We start from the raw sequence: 14,236 nt of genomic DNA on the forward strand, positions 1-14,236 counted from the left end.
TCTCCAACCTTCGACGTGGCAACACGGTTTCACGTACTCGGTTACTCCCAGATTGACCGATTCAGCTAATGCAGCTGACAAACCTCTTCTTGTCTCTACAATTCGCTGAGCTCATCACAGCACAAGCCGCATGGCCAAGAAGGGAAGAGACTTGGCCGTGGCAACGTGAAAAATCATATGAATTGAGACCAGGACGCCAGAAAGGGCACGCGCCCTCATCCTCCCTCCTCCTGTCTCGTTGTGTCAGGGAACCTCGCGACAATGGGCCTCCTGGATGAGGACCCGTTGGACAGTCTGCGCGAGAAGTCGACTGCAGTCGCCTCCGCCATCACCTCGCCCACGGTCATGTCTCCAGGGACTCAGAGTCCGTCAGGCATTCAGAGCCCTCCACCCGAACAGCAGCCACAGCCACAACACCATCAACGCCAACACCAACACCCGCATGTCGACCATGCCAAAGAGAAGATCCGCCACTTCATCCACCCCGACGGCCGCAAAATCCACATCGCCCACACGCCCGAAGAGCACGCCAAACTTCGCAAGGAGCTGAGCCAGCAGCACGGCCCGGACGAATTCGACGTCGTGATATCTGGCACCCCGGAACACCTCGCTGTCGTACGCGAGCTGCACGCACATCACACGGCCCGACGCGACACGCTGCGGGAGACTCATGGCGACGTCTTCCACGAGTTCGAGAAGGTCAGGGACGACTTGGACCATCTGTCCAACGAACTCAACCAATTGACTCACCATGGCGTACGTTTATTCGCCGTTCAAGTACTGAAGGGCAACTTGTCGCTAACCCAGGGGAATAGGTGGCCTTGGACGCCAACTTCAGCAAGTTTGGTTACACGGCGCGTATCCGCACCAAGGACGACCACAGCGGCTCGTCGACGCCGTCGCAATCCTCGGGGCCGTCCAGCTCGGAGCAGACTTTGCTCGACAAGCACCAGAGCCGCGTCGTCGAGGGCATGAAGTTCTTCAAACGGCCCGTCATCCGCCAGTACTTCCACAAGGGCCTGCTGTGGCGGTCCGCGCGCAGCGGCGAGGTTGGCACCTTTGAACTGTTCGCCGACTTGCTCTACGTGGGCATCATCGGCATCATTGGGGACAAGGCCGCCGAGGACCCCACGGGGAAGTCGTTCTTGGTGTACGCCATCAACTTCACCATGGCCTTTAAGATCTGGAACGACCTGACCCTCGTCTCGAACTGGTGAGTTTAAGAGAGCCCAGTCAAAATCACCACGAAACTGGACCCATTCCTTTTGTTATCGTGATTATCCATGGCTGACTGCAACGCAAGGTTCGAGCGAGACGACGTCGTCCAAAAGCTGTCTGTGATGCTGTACCTGATCCTCCTCTTCGCGTACACCACCAACATCTCGTACGCGTTCGAGGCGAGACACCCCGGCGGAGAGTTCGACACATACATCCCGATGATGTCCTTCTATCTGGCCGAGCGCTTCTACGGCGCCCTGTACTTTACCTGGCTCTCGTACGTCGTGCCCCTGATCCGGGGGACGCTCCTGTACACGTCCTTCATCATCCTCCTGGCCATCGTGTTTTGGATCGGCAGCATCCACGTCGACTACCCGGGCCAACTGGCGCTCATCTGGATCGCCATCGTCATCGACCTGTGGGGCCAAGGGTTCGGCATGTTCCTGTCGCGCGCCTCTGCCCGCCATTTGCACGCGCGGGGAGGCAGCCGCAGGGAGCGCTTCATCCGGAAGTACTTTGAATTCTACCCGGCGATCAACATCGAGCACCGCACCGAGCGCACCAACGCCTTTGTGTCGCTGGTGTTCGGGTACTCGGTGCTCACGATCCTGTACCAGTCGCGCGCCCGCGTCGGCCTCAACGCGTTCCTGGGCAAGGGCATCCTGGGCCTTATCCAGGCCTTCGCCTTCCAGTGGCTGTACTTCGAGATCGACCACCAGGGGGTGCACGTGCACGCCATCCGGCGGCACTGGCTGTCCAGCACCGTCTGGATCACGTGCCACCTGCCGTTCGTGCTGTCGTACGTCCTCGCGGCGGCGACGCTGTCGAAGCTGGTGCTGGCGCACGACTGCGCCAACGCCGACGTCGAGGCCCTGGGCGAATCGTACCAGCCCAAGTCGGTCGCGGACCTCGACGCGGGCCTCCGGTGGTTCTACTGCGGAGGGATCGCGGCGGCGCTGCTGTCCATGACGCTGCTGTCGTACTGCCACGTGCACAAGACGCTGGAGAACCCGCGGCTGCGCAAGGGCCCGCGGCTGGTGGTGCGGTCGTGCATCGCGGTGGCGATCCTGCTGCTCCCGCTGGCCAAGCACCACCTCTCGTCGCTGGGCCTGATCGGCACGACCACCGCGCTGGTCTCGCTCGCGTTGGGGCTCGACATCTTCGGCATGTCCTGCTCCGGCGACCGCTTCTGGACCGGCGGGTGGTGCGACGACTCCAAGCGCTGTACCCTCTACGAGGCCCGCGTGCGCTGCAGCCGCCGCAAGAAGCAGGACATCATCAAGGCCCTGCATCGCGGCGAGACCGTCCGCCTCGAGGAGCTGCTGCGCCGCCAGAGCACCAACTCCAGCGCCATGAGCAGCCAGACCGAGCTGGGCGTCTCCGAGAAGCTGGTCGACGAGGAGTGGCAGCACGCCGCGCTGTGAATGGCCGATTTCTTGATATATGCGTCTGCGTCTGCGTCTGGGCATTATGTTTGGGTATGTAGGTATGTAGATTGGCACTAAATTTACCCGTGTGGCCCATGTACCCGGATCAATAAAGTCTACCCGAAGCTTTTGAGATAGCATACGAAAGGTCCGAATAGCATGCACGCGAGCGAGTAAGCATACTGAGTCCAGGGAGTTCTTTCGTCTAGGCGATGGAGAAGGCATCCCGGCTTCGTGGGTCGGAACATTGACATGGTGACTATACGGCCATCTAAAGCAACGCCTTCCTGTTACGAAGGATTCTTTTCTGGCGACTGGACTGGGACAATGGCCCAGGCGACGACGTCTCTCTAAGTTATGTATGGTGATTAGATCCCACGGACGACCTAACTAGCTAGCTACCTACATAGCTACATAGCCACATAGCTGCCTACATAGCTACTTCCACATCCCAGCCGTGGACGCACGCCTACTCCCACCGCCATTCCACCTCACGTAGTCCTGGTGCAGCGGCATCGTCACCGCGCCGGTGCCGTGATGCAGCGGGTAAGGCAGCTTTGCCGCTTCCTGCGACTGGAGTCGTGGCTTGGGTTCAGACTGCGATGGTGGAGGCTGCCGTGAGCCAGGAGTTGAGCTTGGCAGACTCGCAGTCCTTGCTCTCGCACGGGTAAGAACCAGCTTGTCCGCCTCCGCGTCCGCCATGCTCACGGGCGATGAGACCAGCTGGTGACGATGCATCTGGTGAACGTCGGGAGAGGGGCTCTGCTGCCCACCAAGAACAACAATAGCAGCCGATGAGCGAGTACGAGTGTGGCCGGCGCGAGGGGAGGGATTCGTCACATGGGAAGATTGGCGCGGTGAAGGTGGACCAGAAGAAAGAAAGGTAGATGGTGCGGGTGCGGGTCCAGGATATGCCTGGTACACACAGCCCGAATGCGTGTAGTTGACGGGGTTGATTAGTCCTGGAGAATGCTGCGCGTTGGTGGTGCTTGTTGCTGGGCCTGTCATGGTTGAGAAACCCGCGACCACGGGCGTCGAATCCAACTCGACCGCACTGGTTGCCGCAAGGAGTTCACTCATCGACGCCGCTTCTGCCGCCGCGGTGGAGTAGTGACGCTGGTAGCGCGAGGCACGCCGAGGTCGCTGTCTCAGGGACGACGAGGCATCTGTGGAAAGTGTTGAGGGGGCCGTGACGGGCGAGGTGGGAAGTTCGACGGCTTCGACGGTGCAACTGTACGCCTCGAGCTCGGCTGGAGCAGCACTCACAGGATACGATGACGCGCGTGTCGACAAAGGTGCATGGGCAGGATTGTTGGGCAGTTCTGGTAATCCAGGTAGCACATCGGCACGACTCTCCTGTCGGCCAACCGGCACATTGTGGACGGCCACAGCTGGCATTTCGTGGTATCCTAGAGCGTCGAATTGGCCTGAGCCAATCATCGCACTGACGGGCGTTGCAGAACTGTGCTGATCAGGGATTGGGGCACACGATACACTCGACGCAGCTCCCACATACCCAGAGGTAAGGTGCTGGCTGTCGGTATTGCCTCCGAATGGCAATCGACTGGACTCTGCTCGTGGCGTTCCCCATTGACCGTCTAAGACCGAGTGCCTGCCGGACGAAGTTCGATGAGGCGTAGCATCTGGATTTGGGCCAAGGTCGGCGAGATCCTGTGCACTGACAGCGCCATCCGACAGGTATTGGTAATGGAGCTCGTGGGACGTTGGACTCTGCCATGACGATGCATGCTGATGATGCGGCGGCCTTCGGGCAGGAGGTGCCTGCACAGCAGTATACCGCTGTGGCCCATGAGCGGGTTGATTCCCATACGGTTGCGGAATCGATGGAGACATGATGGGTGACGGCGGCGAAGGAGGCCGGCCTGTGGATGCTTGTATATTCGGAGCGGGATGGGCCACGGGGTATACATTCAGTGCTGTCTGAGGTAACGGCGGCGATATGGGCGCCAGCGGGCCAGACCAGTGACCATACGACTGAGCATTGTGTGGCCCTGGATATGAATAATGGTGTTGTGGAGGCGAGACTGGAGTGGGAGGGACTGGTGGAAGAGGATATGGACGAGCATACGCCGGGTTGAACTGACTCGAGAGACCTTGAGGTGGTTGGTAGCCTTGCGACGATGTCGATGTCGTCGTCGAAAGCAGCAAGTCTCCTGGGTTTGCCGCCAGGTTATACACATCCCTCATGAATATCATCGACTTCCTGGCGAGGGACGACATATTGCCGGATCGTCATATCCCGGACGGCGTTTGCAGGTGGTTCGCGACAAAGATCTGAGCAGCGCTGGCGGTCAGGAGCTTTTAGGGATGTGCCAGGACATTTGCCAGACTTCCATCCCGTGTGTAGACGGCCTCTCCTCGTATTCCCAAATTGGCGGAAAGGGGCCAACACCAACGACTGTTCTATCCTGGATCCACTACTGGCGCCACGGTGCTCGGAATAGTAAGGCTGAGCAGGCTGGGAGACACTGCCAAGGGAGTCTCGGCCAATAAAGCGCTGGCCTGATTGCGAACAAGGCGTTTGGGCTTGCTTCCAGGCTCAGCCGTATCTGTGCCATGTCGTCAAATAGTTGCTTGCCGAGCAGTCTCCTGTCTAACCTCGCCGTCGCAGGGGGCATTCGCAAATTGACGATTGAGCCCTGCGGGAGATCTGTTGGTGCGTGACTGCGCCTGTGGCAGCGACTATTTCAATACAATGCAGTCGAGCTCCCAGATTCAGACACCTGGCCCGGTTGCTTTATGCTAATTTGGAGGCGCCTTGGTTGGCTAGGCTGGGAAGAGCCTCACGCGTCCACACTGATGTGTCTGGAACATGCGTCTGTGGGACATCTTTCGCTGTCATCCTCAGCCTTGCAACATACGACCTTTGAGAACGGCAACGGCGTCGTCCCATAATGTGCAGGCTGCTTTCACTGTTCCCTACTACGCCATTTCGCAAGCTAGAACCAGCGACCACAGACGGCGAACAAAAGCAAGCAGAGGACCGAGTTCAGTCACCACAATGTGACCGGACCAAAGGCAATGCTCAACGAGCCAGGCCGGCTCCATTTCTGGACCACCTGTATCTGGCTAAAACGAAGGTCAATTGCTTTTCTGTGTCCCGTGGATTGCTCCTCCTGCCCTTGGCAAGGGCTATGGCTGATCGCATCACACTGGACTGCTCGTCAGCATCGACTAGGCTCGGTCGGAGGGAAACAGATTGTGCTTACTTGCGGAACTGGCGCTGATAGTCCGTTGGAAGAGTGACGAAACATGCTTCTGTCGCTCTGATGACTGCCTCGCAGGCAGCCAGGATCGCATTCCCAGAATCTGCCTGTAGACGGTACGCGACCAGCAGGAGAAGAAGGCTGCCGTGGAGGAGTTGGATACCAAAGAAGTACGGCATGAAACTGATGTCCGGGTCACATTCCAGAATCTGGGTAACGCACTCAGAGGCAGCCATTGTGTGCGACATGGAGTCTTTGAAGCCCAGTGAAGAGGTCCAGCTGTAACATTCCGTCAGCTCTGTATCCAGGTAGGCAAAGGAAAAAGGGTTCATGATGTGACTCTTCGCCGCCAACAAACACCAGGTGGACTTACAAATCGGCGTCCTCAAAGAGACAAACTGGATCCCACTTTGAACCCACCAGGATCCTGAGAACGCTCACAATGTGGCTCGCGTACCCAGCAACAGTCTTAGCAATGTGCGTTGCTTCAGACTCTTCTGCCACCGCGGCGGAAGACGGCTTCCACCCGGAATCTTTCTCGGAGTCGTTCTCGGCGTATATTCTCGCGGTCACCCGATCCAAAGTCGCTTGGTAGTGATCAAGCTCACGCAGGATTTGACGTTCTTGTGAACTCCAGATCGACGCCCCCGAAAGAACGGGATGGAGGCGGGACCGGTTCCAATCCAGGAGCGTACCACAGTGGACCATCAACGGCAAGAAGAATTCGAAGAGGCCCACTCCCGAAAAGATCTTGGGAGGCCCATGTGAGCGTCCAGTCCCGGAAGGTAGTAACATGCATCGAGGCCCTTCAGCACGAGTACCGTGGCTGTGTGGCTGCGCACCGGATTGCCAGGTGACATCGTCGAGCGGCAGCAGCAGATCTCTGCATTCGGCTTCCAACAGTGCGAGCGGCCTATTGTAACACAATGCCAGATGTCGGTCCATCAGGAACAAGAGCCACCACGTCCGGCGACGCTCCTCTCGCTGGACTTCGTTGATGAAGTCTCCCTCAGCGTGCTGACTCAGGGAACACTTGCAATTCAGGCTGGTTGATCCATTCCCTGCATCGTATGGCATTATGGTGGACTGCACCTCCTCATTCAACTTCAAATCTCTCGCCAGGTTGAAAGCCACACTCCACCTGGTGGGGAGTCAGAAATGGTCATGCCATCGCCGATAGTCCGAGTATTGACTTACCATCTGATGCTTGCCGCCTTCTTCTCACTCCCTGAAATCACCGAGGAAACATGGATAAACGCGATAATATAGTCCATGCCCCAGGACTCAGGGAAGGTATCGTTCGGGATGTCCAAAGCTCGAAGGAGGTCATCATTGCTCCATCCCGATTCCGAGCCAAAGATGGGAGGCAACCCCAAGTCTTCCTGTCTCAACAACGGCTCATATCTGGCGGGATTAAGCAGTCGATACGTGAGCAGACTCAAATACTTGCAGACTCGATCCTTCTCCTCGGGCCCACTAAACAAGCCCAGAGCTTTGTCGCTGAAGGCAGCCACAAACAGCATGCTGCCCAAGAGCGCCGGATGAGTTTGACGGGGCTGAGAAGGGTCGAGGACGTCGATCCGGCGCAAGATGAAGTTGTGGATGTGGTGGCATGTGGGATGCATGCGACTGAGAAAGGCGCTCGAGAAGTAGGTGTCCAGGAGGTCGCAGGCAAGACCAGATCCAAAATCCCTATCCAGGAATGGCGACAGGTACTGCAGAACAGGGTATTTGCATTGCGCAAACGCCTGGCTGCTCGGTGTAGGCGCCTCGCGGGAATCAGCTATAGAGGGCAATCTATAACTATAAGGATCCAATATGTGAAACGTCGGAGAGACGTATGTCGATGGGATGACTGAGAAGTCCTTGCCGCCGTCGAAATCCACCGATCGAGTCTCGGGATTCGAAGCCAGCGCAAGGTGAAGCATCGCCGCAGTGTTCTCTGGCGAGGAAATCGGCAGCGCCAATCGGTCGTCTGGGGTCTTAGCAGCACCCAGCGAGAGATCTTCCGATTCTTGGACGGCCACTCGGCCCCGTGGCTGTTGTCCGCCTGAGGATGGTGGTGGCGACGGCGAGGGAGCTGAAGCATTCTCTCGCGGTTCCTCCGAGACGGACATGGCTGGAGGAGGATGCGCCCACGACGCCCTGTCATCCCCACGGCTTTGGTCATAAGAACATTGTTCCTGAAGCTGTTCACAGCGGGTGCAGGGGTTGGTCCCCGTGCAGCGGATCTTGGACTTGCGGCATTGATTGCATGCGCGGAACTTTTCGTTGATGATTCGGTGGAACGGCCGCTCTTCTGCGTGGTTCAGGTGTGTTTTGAGATGGCGACTCAAGCTGTCGTTGCGAGAAAAGGCGCGACCGCACTCGGGACACGGCGCTGAGGCAGGAGTTCGGCGGCGGACAACCTTGGTCGAGCCCATTGTCTACCATGGGGACTTGGTAGCGGTCATTGTGGCTCATTGTCGTTCCCTGGTTGTAGCTGGATAAAGAAGAAAGATAGAGACGAAGAGGTTGACGATTGACGGTTGACGGCGCCCGGTGGGCAGCGGCTTTTCCGTGGTCGATGGATGGCACTGATTGCCGCCCACAATCCTCGTGTGTTCCCCCTGTTCAACCCCGCAAGCCACGATGCAACTAGTTGGTCATTGCCACGCGCGGGGAGGCAAGAGAAGGGGGCCATTTGGCTGGATGGACGCTCTACGTCTGGGGAATGCTGATCATGGCGCAAGATCAACCTTCCGGTACATAATGGCCAAGCGGGGGAAGGATAGTGTTGAGACTGATTGTGTTCGTATATATGGATATATCAATTTGCTGTATTAGAGACTATGGAGAGAAGTGTTGATCTAACAGTGCAATCTGCGCCCGAAAGGCCATATGTCCACGCAGACGGGCTCCCTTCCCTTGTAACTAAACCCATTCAACTAGTATCTCAGCTCGCTCAGTCGCAGGAAACTTGTGGGGGAAGTGTTCAGCCTCAAGTTCACCCTTTGACCTTTTCCTCCTCCGTCTTCCCTGCGGCAACTTCGACATGGCCATCATGGTCAATCGAACCACTCTTCAAGTCTCGTTTAACATCTTCCACCGTGTAGTGCTTTTCGCGCGCTGTCTCCACCATTCTGTCAAGTCTGGACTGGCCAGGTCTGGTATGCCACGGCCTGGGTCCGCCGTGCGAGAACATCTCCTCAATCTCCTCCAGCGACTTGTTGCATGTCTCAGGATATGTGAAGTAGAATTGGATCGCACCGAGAATGCACAGACACCCAAAGACAATAAACAAGCCCCACTTGATATTTTGGAATCCAGGCGGAATGTAGAGGCCGAGAGCGAAGTTAAAGAGCCAGTTACCCAGAGCCGCAATGCCCATTCCGGTGGCTCGGGTTTCCAGACTCCAGACTTCGGCGGCGTACACCCAGCAGACCGGTGCGAGGGTCAGCGCGTAGATGATGATCAAGAGGTAGGAAAAGGCGATGACTGTGTTAGCCTTTGCGCCCGTGACTTTGATGACCACTGATTCTTTGTCAGTATCCATCCTGGAGGCGGTACGGCGCACTTCTGGAGTGCGAGACGACCAGTTGAGCGGAGGGAGAGCTCACCGTTGGGATTGCCACCAACGCCGCCGGGTACACTCTCTCCAGCAGACAGTATACCACCAACCACGAAATGACACGCACCCATGGCGAGAGCTCCATAGACGAGCAGTGGTCTGCGGCCAGTCCTGTCAATGTAGAAGAACATGACAGTTGTAAAGACGATAAACAGGGCATACTGCACACCAGAAGCGATCAAGTTGATGTTCCCAGTAAGCCCGGCCCTGGTCAAGGCTGTTAGCCAAACATTCACCTGGAAACCGTACCCTGATCTCTTCAGACCGGGGTTTTCTCCTCAAAGCGTCCTCCCTGGCTTCAAACCTCCAGAACAAGATTTCGACTTACATCATAAAGATATACACCACGTAGTACGTCATGACATTCGCACCTGAATCAAGATCAGCCTTGTGAAGCCACCTTCCACTATCTTCAAGTTCGCACCTGAGTTCTGCTGCCACATTTGGACTGTAAAGCCTGCAAGGGTTCGTTTCCACATTCCGTTGAGTACAAACTTGCGCCAGCCTGCAGGGGCGAGCCGTTCTGCAGCAAGGGTTGTGGTGATATCCTCCCACTCGGCGACGACGAGAGGGTCGGTGATGTCTCCCTTGGCTTGAATTTTTGCAAGAGTTCTGATGGCTTCATCAATTCTGTCGACTTTCGCCAGCCAACGAGGAGAGCGAGGCAGGAACGGCAGTCCACACATCAGGAAGACGCAGGGCACAAATTGGATTCCCCATGCCGTTCGGAAACTGGCTGCTCCGTCGATAAAGCTGCACCCGTATCCGATAAAGTACATGATCAAGATACCCCATTCTCAACGGTCGTCAGCAAAGTACATCTCAAGGTAAACCCAAACTCACCTATAGCAAGTTGCTGGATGATGATGAGGGCGCCGCGTTTTTCCTTTCGGCTGATTTCTGCGAGATAGACAGGCACTTGCGAGCTGGTAATGCCGACAGTGATCCCGTTCAGAACTCGTCCAGCAATAAGAGAGCCGATGCCCGAAGTTCCCGTCTGTCATTTTCAACAAAACAGATTAGTGTCTTGTTACCACAATAAGCCGTAGAAACTTAGAGCGTTCTCGGTCCTTACCTGTACTGCCGTACCACAAAGCCAGAAAAGACAGGCAAACATGATCGAATCTCTTCTTCCAATTTTGTTCGACACAGGACCCGCAATGATGGATCCTACCACCGATCCAGCCTGCAAACACCTGTTAGCTCGTCTCGACCTTGATGGAACGTCACGAAGGAGAACGTACTGCCAATGCGGAACCAATCGCGCCTTGAGTAACACCTGCTGGTTTGTTGAACTTTTGATTATGAGCCATCTTGTTTCCGAAAGATAGGCCAGGAACTTACAAAGTCATTGTACTGTTTTGTGCCAATGATCGCTGACATGGAGGAGATATCAAAACCAAACAACATCCCTCCCACCGTGGCTATGAAGGCCACAAAGTAGGTATTGTATATCTTGGGGAACTTGATAAGAGCCATAGCGAGGAATATGCTACCTACCACTCCTGGACCAAAGGCAAGGTTCGAGAACTCAGGTAGAAGACAGCAGTAGAGCGGGAAGGCAGAAGAAGCTGGTTTATATCTCCCATATTCGTCCCCTTAAACCCACACCACGGAGGCTGTAGGTTGGGAAATTTGCAGACGATCAAATTTGGTCTGGAAGGAGGTACCGTTTCCGCCAATGAAAGAGAAATCTTCCTTGCAACCGAAGGGACTTGGTGCAGAAGGCTTCGTGGCCAGGGACACCAGGGAGATGGACCATGTTACATAAACATTCTCGAAGAGTACCCTGGATCAACAATGCATCAGCGGAGGATACACGGCAGAATCTGGCAACATGATGCCTCGAAATCAGCGATCACAAACGGCAGGTCACTCGCTTCGTTTCAAGCTTATTTGCAGTTCAACCCCCAGAAAAACTTGTATCGGTTTGTGGAGGCGGGTAGGCGCTTTTCTCCCACAAGATGGAGTGTCTGTACACATCATCAGCTGTATAGACTAGCCCAAAGAGGGATCTTCGCGGTGGTGGGCGATTGATCGGCATTTTGTGGTGATGTCTTTTTCGGTCGATCGCTAGACCCCATTCCAAGCCACCGGACAATATCCTGCCATGACAGTTGGAGATCTCGTGGAAGACTGATGATCACTTTGGACGACCGGCAGCGAGCTCCGCGTGGGCGCAAGGCGTCTTTAGGAATGCGTCATGCAGCCTGACCTGGAAATGTATTCCAATGGGCGTAATTGCATCTGATGTACTATATTGCAGCTATAGCTCAGAAGACGGGCTGCCGGTGGTCCACGATACGAAAATATCGTAAAGAATAATCTGTTCCAGGGGATATCTAGGGAGTTTCGGTGGGTAAACCACCGTATTATAGAGTTGTACATGTATTTTTGAGAGCCAGGCTGCGGGTAGCTTCATGTTTGAGAACAAGCTTCTGCATCCCGTTCACTGATGCATATCCACTGGTAGTAGATGACGGTAGTGGTTGGTGGCGATGGCGAAAGAAGCCTTTTCCTCACGCTCAGGCATGGTGCCAGGCTTGGGGGCCGCAGTAACCGAGGGGAAGGGACTATCCGACCTGGTCTCTCTCCTCAGGCGTCGGTGGCGACGTTGACTGTTGGATCGTCATTGGCAGTTCGTGTTGTAGCACGTACAGCGTCGCGTCGAGGTCTTCAGGACAGAGATGAGTCGCGTTGACAGAAATATAGTAGTTGAGTGAAGAAGCCAAAGAGGCGAAGTCTCAAAAGTGCTGGTAACGTGACCTCGCACCACGTGGTTTTCAATGGTCTTGATGTCACGTGTAATGACGTAATGGCCATTTGGTGCCCACAGTTGACGCGGAGGTTCATCGTCCCTGCCAATTTCTCACCTCATATCATCAACGACGTACAGCAACCATATCTTGTCTATAAGCGGCAGTAAGCAACTCAAGGCCCTTTGCTCTTTTGAGAGGATGTTGCTCGCTATCCCGCGCCCCATGTACGAAGTCAAAGTGTGGTCGCAGAACCATTCTGCAGCGAAGATACAATTCTTGTTGCTCACAAGCGAATACTAACCACTCGTATCTATGCGACCTCGAAAAAGAAAGGGGCTTGTCACCGATCTATGCTGGCAGAAGCTCGTGATAGTAGGGCTACAAGCATGGCACCCACAAGCCGTGGGTTTTGCAGACGAAAAGGACAAGCTGCCAGAATGCTCATATGTGGGAGAGGATACGTGATCCCAAGGTATACACGAAGAGCAAGTACTTGATGTTGAAAGGTAATTGACATGTGAAAATGACAATCGTGGAAGGGTCGAGGAATTCTGGTCAAGTCCCTTCCCAAATCGAACCACCAGAAAACATTCATGACTTGCGGATGGCCTTCTCTGCCATTGACTTCCATCCTCCACGTGAGTGCTCACGCATCGTCAAGATTAGGCGGCCCTCTGGGGCCAATATCCGGTCTGCGCTTCAGATTGGCTTCTGGCTCTCCTCGCCTGATCCTATCGATGAAGTCTTCTGGGTCGAAATCCACCCCGATCGGATTCTCCGCGAATTCCTTGCCCATCATGTACTCAGTGGCCTCAGCGGGCGTGTCAAAACAATCCACTTGAGTCTCCAGCATGTTTCCGTCCGGGTCCTTGTAGTAGATCGAGATTGTTGGGCCATGGTTGACGCACCAAGCCGGCAGGAAACCCTTGGCCTTGCGCTGGCGATACGACAGCAGGAGATCCGACAAGCTTGCGAAAGTGAAGGCAATGTGGTGCAATCCCGCGCTGGCATTGACTTTTGGCCCAGTCTCCGGAAGCTGAACCAGGGCGATGCGGTGGTGCTCGTGGTCGTAGGTGATGAAACAAAGGAAATCGTTCCCGTGGGTGACATGGGCCCCGAGGAAGCTGGTTTCTTGTCGGCATCGAAGCAGATTATGCAACTAAGAGCGTGGATGGGAAAACTTACGTCGTATAGAAATCCACCATCTCCTTCAACTTTCCGGTGCGCAAGACGACGTGAGCCAGGAAAGATGGGCTCAACACCTTGTCGCTCGGGGCATCAAAATCGACAACTGCTGGGAGGGATCCCATGATGACGATGGATATACGGGACTGCAGTGATGTGTCTGGAGAAAGGTTCTGTATCTTGACAATCGAGACTTCTGCGACATGTACAGGCTCTTATATTTCCCCAGGCTGACAGGCCTAACCATATGGGCGGCCTCGTATAGGTGCGGGTTCTCCGCTCTTCAATCTCAGAGCCTACCACGTGGATCCAATGACTAGGGCAAGTTTTTGTGTCACCCAAACAGCCACTATCGTCGTTTAGTGGTAAGCTTGCTGAGGGGAAATCCCTCGTATCTCTAGATCAAGGCGCCTGTCTTGCCCAACTTCGCCACGACTTATTGGATCATTTCTTCTGACCGCGCGGCCAAGGGTTTGCCAATGTCGTATTTGATTGTGTCCCTGGTCAGGCGTTATGACCGAAGAGGACGTCCAAGTCAGCAATCGTCGAGGTTGGACGTGGGATGCTCGCCCTAAATCAGGTGATGAAGTCGGCCGATTCGCGGGGTGGCCAATAGAAAGCCGCAATGTCTCGCTACTGTCGAGCTGCTGTCTCTGTTGATACGAGAGGAGATGGGTGTCCTAATAAGGGGCTGGACTATGGTTGACAAACCTGGTAAAAGGGGGATATGGTCTGCAACCCTGTTCAAGATGAGATCGGTCTATTACCCACTACTAGAAATGGAGCCTTGAGGTGAGGCTCTGAGCTGCT

General features: G+C 55.4%; 5 protein-coding genes across 5 annotated transcripts; 1 reads left to right on the top strand and 4 right to left on the bottom strand.

The window, feature by feature from the left end:
• Nucleotides 1–28: 28 nt before the first annotated feature.
• On the top strand, nt 29–3,136 carry PV07_11523 (uncharacterized protein). The gene is made up of 3 exons (XM_016398968.1): nt 29–756; nt 816–1,213; nt 1,304–3,136. Exons 1-3 carry the CDS (start codon nt 262–264, stop codon nt 2,640–2,642), a joined length of 2,232 nt encoding a protein of 743 aa, XP_016243530.1. The 5' UTR covers nt 29–261; the 3' UTR covers nt 2,643–3,136.
• On the bottom strand, nt 3,084–4,989 carry PV07_11524 (uncharacterized protein; the record flags this gene model as incomplete). Its single annotated transcript, XM_016398969.1, has 1 exon — nt 3,084–4,989. Exon 1 carries the CDS (start codon nt 4,884–4,886, stop codon nt 3,084–3,086), a length of 1,803 nt encoding a protein of 600 aa, XP_016243531.1. The 5' UTR covers nt 4,887–4,989.
• Nucleotides 4,990–5,509: 520 nt separating this feature from the next.
• On the bottom strand, nt 5,510–8,295 carry PV07_11525 (uncharacterized protein; the record flags this gene model as incomplete). The annotated part of the gene is made up of 4 exons (XM_016398970.1): nt 5,510–5,818; nt 5,876–6,151; nt 6,246–7,013; nt 7,070–8,295. The coding sequence occupies 4 exons, from the start codon at nt 8,293–8,295 to the stop codon at nt 5,692–5,694; spliced, it is 2,397 nt and encodes a 798-aa protein (XP_016243532.1). The 3' UTR covers nt 5,510–5,691.
• Nucleotides 8,296–8,858: 563 nt separating this feature from the next.
• PV07_11526 (uncharacterized protein) lies at nt 8,859–10,961 on the bottom strand (the record flags this gene model as incomplete). Its single annotated transcript, XM_016398971.1, has 8 exons — nt 8,859–9,385; nt 9,472–9,689; nt 9,811–9,853; nt 9,907–10,278; nt 10,326–10,479; nt 10,558–10,668; nt 10,727–10,777; nt 10,827–10,961. 8 exons carry the CDS (start codon nt 10,959–10,961, stop codon nt 8,859–8,861), a joined length of 1,611 nt encoding a protein of 536 aa, XP_016243533.1.
• A 1,713-nt stretch (nt 10,962–12,674) lies between these two features.
• On the bottom strand, nt 12,675–13,857 carry PV07_11527 (uncharacterized protein). Its single transcript, XM_016398972.1, has 2 exons — nt 13,427–13,857; nt 12,675–13,365 (listed from the first exon to the last, which is right to left on the bottom strand). The coding sequence occupies exons 1-2, from the start codon at nt 13,549–13,551 to the stop codon at nt 12,888–12,890; spliced, it is 603 nt and encodes a 200-aa protein (XP_016243534.1). The 5' UTR covers nt 13,552–13,857; the 3' UTR covers nt 12,675–12,887.
• Between the last annotated feature and the right edge of the window lie 379 nt (nt 13,858–14,236).

Source organism: Cladophialophora immunda, assembly GCF_000835495.1.
Source record: "Cladophialophora immunda strain CBS 83496 unplaced genomic scaffold supercont1.7, whole genome shotgun sequence".
In the NCBI taxonomy this organism is placed as follows: Eukaryota; Fungi; Ascomycota; class Eurotiomycetes; order Chaetothyriales; family Herpotrichiellaceae; genus Cladophialophora; species Cladophialophora immunda.